General features: G+C 37.6%; 1 protein-coding gene across 1 annotated transcript in view; it reads right to left on the minus strand.

The window, feature by feature from the left end:
- LOC135087672 (RNA-binding protein 38-like) overlaps positions 1-9,496 on the minus strand; it is a 33,427-nt gene extending 23,931 nt beyond the window's left edge. The window contains exons 1-2 of the mRNA XM_063982419.1: positions 9,033-9,496; positions 2,488-2,614 (exon numbers count right to left, since the gene is read on the minus strand). Coding sequence (XP_063838489.1) covers positions 2,488-2,614; positions 9,033-9,254 — 349 coding nt within the window. The 5' untranslated portion in view covers positions 9,255-9,496. The remainder of the gene's footprint in view (positions 1-2,487; positions 2,615-9,032) is intronic.
- Positions 9,497-15,455: the final 5,959 nt, after the last annotated feature.

The raw sequence follows: 15,455 nt of genomic DNA on the forward strand, positions 1-15,455 counted from the left end.
TTGGTCCTATAAGAAAAGTAGTTGTATTTCAGTAGTAGAATCAACCCTTCTTGTTTCATCAGCAAGAGTAACTATAAAAACGCCCTGTAGGTAGGTATTATTAAGCTGAAGAGTTTGTTTAGTGTCAAAGACTGTCACACAGTGTAACTTAAATTGGCATATTATGATAATGAACATAAAAACTTAAATAAATATTTATGTTAATATTTTTTCTATTTATTTATTTTCCCAAAGCTTCACAGTGACAGCTGAAACAGCCATACTGTTGTAAAACTAAACTTGGAACAAACTGTTACAAATATTTTACAAATTAAAATAAAACCGCATGTTGCTTTACTTTCTCGTATAGGTAATAAATGTAATTAATGGCTAGATTATTAATGTTACTTTGTTACCCTCAATAGTGAGGAGATCTTATAAAATGGTAACCCTGATTTTCATTGTCATTCAAGTGCTCTTTCTTCGCTAGGCTTCTGTGATTTGGCCAAGGGCCACACACATTGCGATAACATTATGCGACATTGATTTGACAGCAGCGGAGTGAAGTCTTGCGACTATGCAAAATGATACCCTGTAATCGTAGCGCATATAGACATAGACGGGGCGGGGCACATAGCTCGTAGAGCTGATGGCCGCTGGGGCAGGAAAGTTCTTGAGTGGCGACCACGAGCCGAAAGACGTAGCGTGGGCAGGCCTCCCACTAGGTGGACCGACGATCTGGTGAAGGTCGCGGGAGGTGCCTGTATGCGAGCGGTGCAGGATCGGTCTTCGTGGAAATCCTTGGGGGAGGCCTTTGTCCAGCAGTGGACGTCTTTTCGGCTGAAACGAACGAACGAACAATACGTATTACCACTATTTACCAGACATTACTATTTATTGCATACTCGCCGGATTACACGTAGGAGCACGCGCGTTACAGCTTCGGCCTTGCATTATTATAAGATCTTGTTCCGCCCTTTTACGAACTTCCTCCGTGAGGATATCCCCGCCGAATTCTATGATGAACCTATCAAAAGTCATATTCTGCAATGTCAACCCACCACAAGGTGGACCCACGACCTGATAAAGGTAGCGGGAAGGCGCTGGATGCAGGCCGCTACCAACCGTGCGATGTGGAAGTCATTGGGGGAGGCCTATGTTCAGTAGTGGACGTCTTGTGGCTGAAATGATGATGATGATGATGAAATGAATGAAAATGACAAATCTTCGAACGTGTATAATACCGTGCCAAAGTAATCATATAATTTTGGCACCTTAATAACTATTGCCGTTTTTGTTGTAAAGATCATGCAGCGCTACTTGCGGATATTATTGGAAAGAAAACTATGTGGGATTGTGGGCTCTAGATCTGAAGCCGCTTTAACGAACACGAAGTGCTCATACAATGCGGCGTATTTTCTTCCAGTCTTTAGTCAGGACTTTAGTCGAATTAAAACCCCGGTTGAACGTGATATAGCCGCACTAGAATACGATGCTTTTTTGCATAATCGCAAGACTTCGTTCCGGTGACGACCGAATGTTATCATGATGTATGTGGCCCAGGGGTTACCGTAGCCGCTAAGGTTTGAAACTTCTTGCTTAAAATATTGTAGTCTTTGGCATAGACTACGACGGTAGTCATGGAGATAGGAGTTTGTTATCTCGTGTCAGATGTAAATGGTGAAAAGAAAACTCATGATTCGTGTTATTTTTATGCAATATGTAGGTATTTTATAAAAGTGGAACCCCGAGTGATCTCCAAAACCCATTCTATTATTATATACGATTCGGCTTCGATATCTATAATACAATAGGAGTTTATTTCATGTGTCAGATGACAAGGGTGGAAACAACCTACGATTCATGTTGTTTATTTACGTGCAATATGTGGGCATATTATAAAAGTGGAATGCCGAGTTGTATTTCTAAAACTTGTTCTATTATTTTATACTATTTGGCTGCGACTCGGCGTGACGACAATACAAAACATTTTTCGCGAATCGGTGTTCATACATTCACACAATACATTAGACGCCATGTTGTCATAAACGACATATTATAAAATCGCTGTGATTTAATATTCTTAATCATTAATTTTATGGCAAGTGTCCATCAGGAATCATTGTTCTTACACACAGAATCGTATTATTTCGCTTTCGGGTAGTAATATGTCAAAATTGTTGGTTCTTAGGCGAACAATGTATGGAGAACGAACATTGTCCTTTCCCGTTTACTATTTATGAAAATGGTTTTATTTTCATACGGATACTGAAATATGAAAAACTATGAATCTTACGAATTTTCATAAAGTGTAGGATAAAATACATAATGAAATTATAACGTTTAGAAGATGAATTTAATTGCCAATCAAACTTTACGGGTAATACAATATAACAATACCTAGAATATCTCTGAATCGTCACAAAGATATTATAGTATCGGTAGCTTTCATAAAAATAGTATTAAAAAGTTCATAAATAAAAAAGTTCGTACAATCATGGGACTGACCTGGCGCGAGGTTCCCCCTGGGTTTGGCGCCGAGGATGGCGAGGTTGACGTTGGCTTTCCTCCCGTCGATGATGGGGTTCGGGTCCTTGCAGGCGCGCTCCGCCGCCGCCCGGTCGCCCATTATCACCTGAAAATTGACACCATTTGTAATACACTTCGCATTTTTTCTAAATAGAAATAAATAGATCTCAAGAAATAGCCTATTACCTTACAGCTATATCCTATAGCTAAGAGATTGATTGACTTCAAAAATTAAATAAAAATAACTGTCACTCGCTCAGAATGTCTTAAAAGAATTTGTTTTCATCATCATCATTATCATTTAGTCTCCACTGCAGGAGCACGACCCTCTCTAAATTACCAGAGGCAAATAATTATGGAGGATTTGGCCCACCTACACTCCCCACGCTCTGGCCAGACGGGTTGGTATCACCACATAAAAAGTATAATTTCATCATTTAATTTCATAGTAAATAAAAATTCTTGGTAAGAATGAGTCTATTTTAACCTGAAAACACTCATACTGATCGTTTACGCGGAAGCCATAATAACTAATCTAAGAAAGTTTACGGCAAACGGTTTGTGATTTGTTCAAAGCAAAAGATAAAATGCACGAATAAAGAAGTAAATCTTCCAATTGTAAACTAAATATTACTTTATGTCAGTGCTAAGAACCATCGGACTAAATTAATAGCGTTTAAAGAGAGATGGTGATTATGTGTCGATAGCAAAAATAAACAAAATGAATGAATTCGTAAAAACTCGATACTACTCGTATACACGTGTTGTAACGAATAGCAGATACAATCAATTTCTTGCGCAACCACATCAACATATTTTCCGATCTTATTTATTCGACTCTACAATTCAGCCGACAGGTATGGTATAGTTTTGCTTTATAATTTGGTTCTGAATCGATTTAAATACGAAATAACATAATATATCGGTGGGTGACGTCGAATCAGCATTACCTATTGTAATGCATGCGTGATCCGTAGGTCGGCACCTCGACAGTTCCACCACCGGCGACCGGCGTTGCCTGACCTCCCTCGTACCCTCGTCGCCAAACAAAGCAAGACGACAAAAACAAAACACAACTGCCTCTGCCAGGCCAAGTTAAATTGGCCATTTATTTAAACACACTAAACAAACCAGCAGAACTAAAGCAATGCACGATGACCTCCAGATACGATTCGGTCGCTATTCGAAATTCAAAACGTTATCCTTAGAAATGCAGCGGCAAAAATAAATTAGAGCAAAAAACGATTTCTAATAGAATGAGAAAAAAATCATAAATAATGTGCATTTGTAATGGGAATAAGTTAAACCTCTATCTTTAGAGGACAAAAAGGTCAAAAGATTGCTTCATATTCATAGAAACGATACACGTTTTTATTTTTTATACCTACTTACATTCTGACAATTTATTCAATAAAAAAATATCATACATATTTATCCCAGGAAACTGTTCCTGAAATAAATTCCATTTTATTGAGTCACTGTTACAACTACTGAATTTTAGCACGCACCCAAAGCATTTATAAGAACTAGTATATGGATTTCTAATCAAATAATGGACTGTAGTGTTGTTTAAACCATACAAATCGAAATTAGGCACGGCATAGCATGTGTAATGAAAGCAACCAGTAAATTAAATTTCTTTTTGGTTTGGTTTTTTATCTACTTTTTATAATGCCTATAGCAGTTTCTTGTTTACATACTTAACCTACCTATGTTAATAGCAACACTTTGAAAAATACAATAAAATTAGATTTGTAGCAATACTGCTAACAAAAGACAATCGCAAACGCAAATTACAAAATATCAATGAAGTGTAAAGGTGACTATTAAAGTCAAAGGCAAGGAAGCAAAGTTATGAGGTATGCATCCAAATTGTCTCTTCGATATCGACGTTTCTGAGAACTCAGGTCCACACAACTGGCCAGTATCGATTCGCCTAACTGGCCGACTTTAATGTAGCCCCACTTTTACGATATTATTCATCGATATCGATTGTGGTTGCCCTACTCTAGCAATGTCAAGATCTTGTTATTTTAGGGCATTTATGAAACGATAAAATTTTCCCTTTTACGAGACGAAGAAGAGTAGTCGAGAGAGACATTTTGTTTTACAAAAAAATTACTATCTATAAATTTTCAGATTGGGCTTTAACCTTGAAAGCTTGAACCGAATTTTGAGCGTCAGCATCAGCAACAGACTTAAGTATTTTTTACAATCAACAATTTCACCGCTAAGTTGTCATCCAGGTAGTTCCCAAAAGTTAGTTCCCAAGTTAGGATGAAAGTGGTGTTTCGCTGCTATTAATCATGCAACGGTATTGTCGTAGATAAACACACGTTACGCCACTTTAGGCCTATCGCAACTTCCTGCCCGCGGCGCTCGTTGCTCAAAAATTTGCATAATTGCTTCAAAATACTCCGAATCCCACTTTCAACCTTTTTTATCGACTCATAAAAGAAATTACCGAACATCTTTGAGTGACAAGTGATAATTATTTTTTTGTAAAAATGCAGGTACCGTGTATTAGACATGCATGCGCAATACTGGCCCTGAGACAGGACCTTTTTTTAACTATGTAAATGAAAAATGTTCCTATGGTTTTCATTGTATCCTAATTTCGTTCTTCGTCTATCTATGTATATGACTTTGTGTAGCATGGAGAATCGGTTCAATTACGCCTTAAAGATATCATTAGCCTAACGAGGTCTTCAAACTTGAATATTTATAAAATTGCTTACTACTCGTACACGTAATATCTATGACTAATAGATACCCACTTCAATTACATAAATTACTTCATGAAATATGTGTGAGTAACTATATTTGTAGAAATATCATGTACCAGACTTAAATCAACATTCGTAGCACTGTAACTGTAATCGTAACGCTACGAAAATGGTAGCATCTAACATTACTATTTGCTTGATTGCGCCTTGATCTATGTTATTCATCTCAACTGTCGCAAAGATCTACGCCGTAGTCTCGTAGCGAGTAGGCGTGCCGAAACGCGAGCCGCCCAGTCGTGCCCAATTGAACTGCCACGCCTTTGTAATGAAAACCAGCAATTAATTTGTATTAGTTAATCGCTGAATACTTAATCATTTATACATAAAAGAATATACCCCAACTTGTGAGGTGTGACAAGCTTTTGTGGTAGAGGCTGATAGCGTAAATGATAATATCAAAGCGACAAAAAGGCATCACGAACTAAAGCACTTTTCAGTTTTAGCTTTAAAATAATTAATACTTATTTTCACTCACACATTGCAAGTAACTTGAACTTAGTGTCAAAGGGCTTGACTTGCTAGTTTACGATTAAAATACGACAAAAAGTTATCAGCAAACATTGTAAGTATAGTTACTGTCGATCTACGTAGTGCGTTACTTGACCCTGATAGCAAGGTAATATATGTTGCTATACCAATATATTTGTGAAGCGATTACAGTTTTCGTGGTACCAGACTGATCCAATTACTGTGCGTTCATACTTATTAATTTTTATTAAATAAGCTTATTGATAAGATAAATTTGGCTTCCGAGACGTTGTTATCTTTGCCAACTTTTAGATTTCACAGTTAGTTCAAATATCGAAAATTTACGCTATTGTTTACAAATTGCCATCACAATACATAATATTTACTTTTATCTATATTTAATTTATACATAAGAATATGACTTATGTAATTTTAGGAATAGGACGTTGTACCTACCACAGAATAATAAATGTACTTGTGCGGGTAGACTTCTTGTTTTTAATTGGAAAATTGAATGACTTTGTATTCAGTCCATTACTCGTTGTATTTTTTTATATTTTTTTAAATTACCTATTAAATTCTACAATATAAATATTTTTTGCTGTAACGGCGAACTATTGCAAAGACATTCCTATTTGGTAGGTAATTATGATAAGATTTTATTACTAAAGGAAATTGCCTTTCATACGTGTTGTGCTTTTAATAAAATCAGTTATATTCGATATATTTAGTCCTAAACTAAGTGAAGTTACGTTAATGACGAAGGTAGGTACTAACGCCACCAGTCACATCCATGACAAACGATCACCACTGTCACGTATTGACAAATTATGGGAATCAGATGATGAATCGACCATTAACGCAATGGTTACAGTAAATTAATGAAAAATGTCGTTGTCAGACCGTAATTTAGGTACGTAAAAGAAATTAGTTTCGATAAGCATCGTCTTTAACATAAGTCCTTTTGGATGACCTGACAAGACATTGTTTCTTGGGGTTAATGTTTTCTTCAAGTTGACACAAACGATTACTTTCGGTAATGTGTTGTTCAGCAGAATAAAATATATCTCTGTTCCCAGTTTATCTGGTGTAAGTACCGTGCCTATATCGTATAGAGAAACTCTACGACGCAATTAGGTACGACCGAATTCTACAGTAAATTTTTCTCTTAGTTCGCCTTTTTCTTTGGTCGTTCTCTTCATCGACTATAATTTAATTTCTAATTTGAGCATCGTCTACAAGAAATAAATATTGTTTTTTTTTTTTTTTCATCTTTATAAGGTGCCAGTTACAAAAATATGTTTTATGGTGGAATAATACTGAAGTAGGTAGGTATAGTTAATTCAGTGTGACGTAAGTCGTCAGTGACGTGATAAGCAGAAATATGGCTGCTAAGTTAGTACTGTGATCCAAATCCGGAATCAAATAACATCAACTTTTGAAAGAACTATGGAAAAATAAATCAGGAAAAGCCTACAATGTATAGCCCAGGAAAACTATTATTTGACTACCACTACAACTCTATAGAATTGGCTTCATAGTTTTGTGATGATAATGATAACTGTATGCAAATTCTAATTCACAGGTCACAATATATGAACTACAATGGCGCGATTTCACAAAACAGCTGGTTTCTATGGAGCCTTAATATAATGAGCTGTATCTAACTGGCAATAGAAAGGCGTCTTAGCGTTCCGCAGCTCGCACTGTATCAGATGTCACTCTTTTGTGCCCTCAGAGTACTTCATCACGTTCCGGCGAGGATTGTCCTCCGGGGAGGCTGTTTCACAAGGACTACATCATGTTGTTTTACATTGCTATTGACCGTACAAAGGTTTATTGATTAGATTCATAAAATGACCTTATCGTTTGGGAGGATGTTTGTATTAATTTCCTTCAAAGATTTTTTAGAAGAAGCAGCTACTATTTTCTAACTAGGAGCTAGCTAACTACTAGCTTTGCATAAACTTACCTACTTGACGTACTAAATAGTGGATGTAAACGCGAAACGTTGTTTAGAAATCGAAAGAGCAGAATCTTATAGAAACAGAATAGAAGATTCTTGCTCCGTTTTAAGTTCCTCATTAAACTTCCCTACTTTATATTCCATTTATGAAAAAATTGCATCATGCACTGCTACCGCGTGTGCATTGATACCTGTAATTACTTTGTCCCCTTCGAATACAACAATAGAAATATTGATTTATGTTTTTTTCTGCATCGCAGGTTTAAGTTCGACTAAGGCAGATGTACAAGGTTTAGAAACACTGTTATATCATGCAGATTGCTGAGAAAATTGGGAGATGATAAATTCATTTACTTTAGAAGGCCTAAATGTTCATGTTCACATTCATCAAACTCTTCATCAATATCACCAAAGTTCAAGCCAGACAGATACGACAAACAATATTTACCAGCTGCATGATATACATAGTTATTTTTAATAATGAATCAACACATACGCTCTTTTGGCTACGAAACATTGGATGGTTTCAAATATGTAGTGAGTACACTTTCTCAGTATGGTGAATTGGAAATGTTGCGAACGCATTGCGATTATTACAGCTATTTGGATGTCACAGGAGGGTGCAGGGACAGCCACCCCCGGCGTGCCCGACCCCAGCAAGAATTGAAAATAGGGTTGTGATTCATTTCCCACGAGCCCTGTATGTTACGCGCAAAGAGCCACCAACTTTACTACGTTTCAGACTCACGATATAATTTTAGTAACCATTTGTTGCGTCTATGGATGTTTTTGAATAATTTTGAACACATTGTTGAAGAATATCATAGAAGCTTTGGAAAATATGAAGCTTTTAAGATTTTCAGCATCAATCCGTGACAACACAATATTTGAGTAGAAAATATAATCAAGCCAGAACGCCAGCTTTGTTTAGTTCGCTACGTCAGTCACGGCTTTTCAGTTTGTTAGCAAAATATTTGGTCAAAAGCTACAGTTTGTGGGTTTCGCAGTTTTCGGCCTCGTTAATCTAAACAACTATTGTTAACCCCATCAAATCGTTCTATTATGAATTTGGTGTTAGTTTACGATCGCACACACCTGCATAAAGCCGACTTCCTTGTTTGATGTAATTTTGCGATACAGCTCGTACGCATAGCACCGCGTTAGGTATAGTATAGGTATTGTCGGTAGCAATGAGGTGCGATAACGCCAACGTGCGATACGTACGCCTGCTGTTTCAGGCCGACGCGAGTCGGCTGCGCGCGGGCAACACAATACGTGTCAATAAATAAAGAAAGGTTTCTTACGAAGCCATATCCTCTGCTCTTGCTGGTCTGTCGGTCGGTGATGACGACGGCCTCCTCGATGTCGCCGTACACCGCGAAGTGTTCCCGCAGGCTCTTGTCGGTGGTGTGGTATGGAAGCCCTCCGACGAAGAGTTTGGTCCAGGTGGTGTCTTTCTGTCCCGGGAGCGCGCTGAGGGCCAGGAGGCCCTCGGGCTCGGCAGGCAGGGCGCCCGCCATCAACATTCCTTGCACAGCCTCCGTCGCGGCGGCCACGTTCACGCTGGGCACTGTCACTGCCGCTGTCGCGGTGTCAGTCCGTTGACTGGCGGAGGTTATGCGTTGTAAACACTGGAGCGTGGCGGGAGCGTGCGTTCGTCGTGGTGGTTCCGCGCGCACTGACGAGGAGCGTTGCTTGCGGCGCACGTGGCTCCGCGGCACTAATTTTAGCCCCGCGCCCCCCCGCCGCCAGATGCGACGCCGGCCACATGCGCCGCCGGGTGCCCTACTGCTTCACTGGTGCTACCCTCCACTCGTAATCATATACCTCGTTATCAGCGTGCGAGCATGTTGAGAGCCTACTGATATCTTCTAATCATGTAAAATTTCTGAATATCAAATTACAGGTAGACAAAATATGGGAGCATTCATTAAACTAATAGGCGCTGGGGTTAACAATTACACAATCTGAGAGAGGCCACACAATAAGAAATTGAAAAATATATTGTTTATATGGGTAATTACAGTCCCATTATACCTAATAGTCAATGATCATACTAGTATAATATTAACTTCCGGTTAATACTTTTATGAAAAATAAATCTTTTCATTGTAAACATAATTAATGTGCAATAAAAGAATTGTGTATGTACCCACAAAATATGAAATATTTATTTATTTTTACTCATGAAGAATATTACCTACTTGCATCAAACTTGCATTATTTTTTTCAGGTGCATTCTTTACATAATTTAATCAAAGATCACTTTTTTCTGTTACAAATTTTTAAACTAAGTAATTACAATGATAAATATACAAAATCTGTTCAAAACAATTTATTGAACTTTTATCTTTCTTCATTTCTTAGGTAAAAACAAAACTTGTTTTCATGATCTGATCCTGAAAGTAATTCCACTTTCAGGATCAGTGTCTCAGTGGATATCGTTTCCAGAGACCTTACCATTACCAGATTAGATAATGCAGCTAAAATGACGTAACACAGCTCAAAACGTGAAGTGTCATTGTAAACAATCCCACAAGCAGGTAAACACGACGCGACGCAGCCAGGAAGCCGCGTGCGCGGGCGCAGGCTGTGGGAAACGCATTGTCCCCGCACCGAGTGTGGAACCGATCGCTTCCTCCGCTCGACTGTTGACGATATATCACCAGGTTTGATGCTCCGATTCTATAGACGCTTGTAAGTTTTCGTAAATAAATCGTCATCGTAAATAGAGTGGTTCAACCCTGTGGTTGACTAATGCCGGTTTTCTATAATCAATCCTTCGTCAACTCCGTCCGTCAACTGTCAAATTTCAATGTTTTTGGTCGAAATATCTACGGTTTCCGATGTATAAAAGACTTTTTAAACAATTTAAAAATATAAAGACTTTCAACTTTTCCAAAATTATGGATAATTTGATCGAAAACGGATTTGGAAAATGATTGATTTAGGAAAAGCACCAGATCCAGATCCGGTTGCAAACACTTTGAGGTATCTAAAATGCATTTAATCGTAAATAGGGGTGGTTGACTACTTTTACGAGTATGAGCTGTATAAACGAAACCTTCCCATAGATTTTAGATGGTAAAATCAACCTATTGATACCACTAGTTAGTGAATTCAAATTCACTTGACTAAATAAATCCTTTTTTTTTACTGAAAATGCCGATGTCTGTTTTCAGGGCTAAAGTGAAATTATTTTTAAAGAAGTTTATCTTAATTATGGGTTTTCTGGTGTCAACTAAAACTAGAGCTTGAGTAGTCCAGTCAATGAATGCCTTAACGACGGTGTAGAGAGAAATCCGTGGAACACAATTTCTGACCTCGGGACTTTATTTAGCCTAGTTAGGTGGTGAACATAGCAAAAGTCCCCGCCCTTAGCCCTTGAGCCGGCAGGGAGAGGGGGGTTTAAAGGTACCACTTTTCGGTTTTTCGCTTAATCCTCGGAAACTATGCGTCCTAGTGACATAACTCCTATGAACCAAAAAAAGCTTATTCAGTTTGCTACAGGCGAGACCGTCAAGTTTTTCTATATCTTGTATAGTTTTTGCGGCATCTGCTCTAGAAGGTCTGTAAAATTGGAAATTTAATTTTTGTCTTACATGTTCCTATCAGGAGAAAATCGACTAAATCAACATTGAGCAAACACTATAGACATGCGGGAGCATGTTAAGCCTAGTTCCAGGGAGGGGACTGCACCGTGCGTATGTTTATACGAACCAATTGGAGCCACTTTTGACTCCTCATCATTCAAAAACTACTGTGCATTAACTCTTCAAATTTGGCTCATGTATTGAGACTTGCAAGATATACATCAGCTTTAAATTTCATAAATATACCTCAAACGGTTATTTAGGTATTGACGTTCAAGAATCGACATTTAGAACACTAAAATCTATCTATCACCTGTGAAATGTTAAAATTTACTGGTTTTTTATTTGTTCCTTTGTATTTACATAACTACCTTTCTGGATGCCAAATTTGAACCTTCGAGGTCATCTGGAAGTGGTTAGAATTTGGTATATAGGTCAGACATGTAGATTTTTGGACGTCAATACCTAAAGAACCGTTTAAGGCATATTTATGAAATTTGAAGCTGATGTATATCTTGCAAGTCTCAACACATGAGCCAAATTTGAAGTGTTAATGCACAGTAGTTTTTGAGTGATGAGGAGTCAATAGTGGCTCAAAGTGGTTCGTCTAAATATTATACGCACGGTGCAGTCCCCTCCTTGGAACTAGGCTTAACATGCTCCCGCATGTCTAGAATGATTGCTCTATGTTGATTTAGTCGATTTTCTCCTGATGGGAACATGTAAGACAAAAATACAATTTCCAATATTACAGACCTTATAGAGCAGATGCCGCGAAAACTATACAATTTATCAGAAAAGTTGACTATCTCACCTGTAGCAAATTGAATAAGCTTTTTTTGGTTCATAGTAGTCATGTCACTAGGACGCATAGTTTCCGAGGATTAAGCGAAAAACCGAAAAGTGGCACCTTTAAACCCCCCTCTCCCCGCCGGCTCAAGGGCTAAGGACGGGGACTTTTGCTATGTTCACCTCCTAACTAGTCTAAATAAAGTCCTGAAGTCAGAAATTGTGTTCTACAGTTTTCCATCTAAAATGCTTTATTGACTGGACTATGAGGGAGAGCTAGCTGAAATAGGACATTACTTTTTTCATAATGTACGAGTATCAGTTTTTAAATATACCTACTCAACTTACTAAGTTTCTTCTTGTGTTAAAAGGTGTAATAATGGATTAAATGAAAGCTTACAATAGATAATATTATAATTGACAGCAAAAACTTTTTTAAAAGCCCGGTATTAATGTGATATTATGTTTTTATGTGTAAATACTCGTATCTCCTCTATAACTTGTAGATGACATTCTCTAATATCATGAATATTATGTTTATAAAAAAAACACGATATTTTTCTTGTACCTATGATAGGTACACAATATGTTATACGAGTATCTAAAATCCAAAAAACTTAATAGAACATTCAAAGTAGTTGTACATTGCAATGTTTTATAAACTTTTGTTGAGGTGTTACGATAATAAATAGATGTTGTTTTGTTTAATTTTGACAATGCACCTTCAGGGTGAGATCTGTCAATGGTAAGAAAATCTCAAAGGTACGGCAGCTGCGCGCACGCCACGTGATCTACGGCGAGGAATCAGCTGTTCGTTACTATTTGGTTCGACACCTCTATCTTCGTTTCTGTGTCTACAGCGTGTTAATTTTAAGTTTGGTTTGAAAGATTTTCATTTGTAACTTTAATCTGGACGTAAACATTCCTATGACATCTCTGGTCTTTGCAAACAGCGCATACATTATGTCATTAATTTAGTTGGAAAGTAAATTTCTTTCGTTGGCTGTCCTTAATGTCATGTAGTAAGTACTCGCAGGTAGTAGAATCTACTTAATTCACGTAGAATGTTTTCCAATTCCTCTGCCTCTCATTTTCCTGATCCTGAATTTTAAAAGATTGATCCTAGAATACTTCGTTACGCTCGTGATGTACTATAGCGCCTGTAACAAAGGACAATGCTTTTTCCCTGGTTTACGTTTATCTTTTAATAAGAAAAATTGCCAAAACATTTCTGAATTTCTTGGCATTAATTGAACCAACAATGTTATGTCAAATAGTTCAATGGGAAAAACAAGTTTTTCCGAGCGATTTTTCTCTTTGTAAGAGGCCTCTCGAAAAAAAATATTGTCAGATTGGTTCCAGCGGTTCTCTAATTTTGCACTTATTAAAACATCTAGTAATTCATTTTTTATTTTTATACCGTATATACGAGTACATCCACGCACTCTGTATATCATGCCCCAAGTATGAACTCCCAAAAATACAGTATATGGACTTTAAACAAGTTATTTTCTACCTTTATCAACGTCAAGAGAAACGCTTACAAACTTGTCAAAGCACCTAACGCTATCGCAACGTATTTAATACTTTAGCGATGGTTAATAGAGAATAGAAACGCTTTGGTCCTCATAGAAGGGTGCGTTACCGGGCGGGGGTCGCGGGTTCATTGATCGGGCATTGTCGAGGCGCGTGCGCCGACAGCTGGCTGCCCTAGTCGTAGGGAAGCAGATGGCAGATTTTTGAAAATTGTTTTTTATTTAGAAAAAATGGTTTCGCTTGTGCTCGGTGAACGAGTTTCAATGGCCGACGCTGACTCGTTGTATGGTAAAATCTAATTTATGCCACAAGGAAAAACGCTGATTATAAAATCTATATTTTTATTAAAATGCTAGATATCTAGCGTTTTAATAACAAAGTTATAACAAATAAACATTTGAGCCTTAGCAGAACTGAAATCCTCAACCGCTAGCTTTTATAATGCTCACTCAGTACAACCCACTAGTGCAAAAGTAATTTTTTGAAGTGCAAGAAGCCTATCTAATTCTAATGAAAAAAATGTGGCATATAGTGTTTATGATAGAAAAACAAGTAGGTATGTATTACCCAAATTCTGCTTTCGTTTTATTCAAATGAAATAATAACATATTGTAACGAACACCGGTTATCCCAATAAAGAATACCTTCGCCTAAGTTCTAAATAAATATGACTAAATAAGCATAAATTGTGGTCACATATGATCACTAAGAGTAGGTGCACACCGTTGATTTTTCGTCGGCCGATAGTTTAGTCGGGCAGTTGATCAGTATGGGCATGTATGGGAGTGCGCACACTACGCCGATTCGATTTGGCCGATTCTTCATACAATTTAAAATCGGCCACAACTATCGGCCAACTAAAAATCAACGGTGTGCGCCTACTCTAAGCATGAGCCGTCAACACTGCATAAATCGCAATAAAAATTAAACAAAAGAGTCTTATTGTCAAGTTGGATCAATAGCACGTGACGCAGTCCCCACTCCCGCGCAAGGGTGCTTCCAACCCCTACCGCACAGCGCAATGTGTGTGCATTACCATAACGGGGATGCCCGAACCATGATGCTTGGTTTGATCGATAGAATTCATTTTACTGTCGGATGAGCGTCATTTTGATCAAGATTTAATCAAATGAAAATAAGTCTGTCAAGGTTCGGAGATTATCAAATATCATCTATACTAATCACCCTACAGCCAACAGGGACGGAGCAGTAAAGAAAATTATTCAAACTATTTTCACGCGTTCGAAGTCGTCGCGGGCACAGCTAGTCTATTCATTATTATTTAATAAAGGAAATAAGGCATATTTTTTCTGTAGGTAGGTATAACAAGTTTCTTCCTATATTGTTTACATAGAGATGGAGGTGTTTTGTGAAAAGTTATAGATCCAAGTTCTCACTTTTTATTGAAGCGCATTCATTAAACATCAACGCGCTCTACAATTTTAGACCTCAAAATAAAATTAAATCCGAGATGTCACGAGAAGTGGAACTGTATGCCACATAATCCGAACGCTAATTTTCATAACTGTATTTTAAAATTTCAGAGGTTTTTCAGATACATCTTTCAAAAAATTGCCTAATTGTAGTTATTTATCGCAAATTACAATTATTGCTACTTTGTAGCAGCTTTCGTAGTTTCGTAGCCCGTAGAGGTTCGTAGCAGAGAATTAATATTGACCGAGTCCGAAGCGAAATTAAAAACATGAGTAGCACAAACTAAATACATAATCTTAATCTATTTATTAGATGTATGTACTATCGACAGCAGTTAACTGCCCATTGCCTGATGTCATGCAGTAGCGGCGTAAG

Source organism: Ostrinia nubilalis, chromosome 1, assembly GCF_963855985.1.
Source record: "Ostrinia nubilalis chromosome 1, ilOstNubi1.1, whole genome shotgun sequence".
Lineage (NCBI taxonomy): Eukaryota > Metazoa > Arthropoda > Insecta > Lepidoptera > Crambidae > Ostrinia > Ostrinia nubilalis.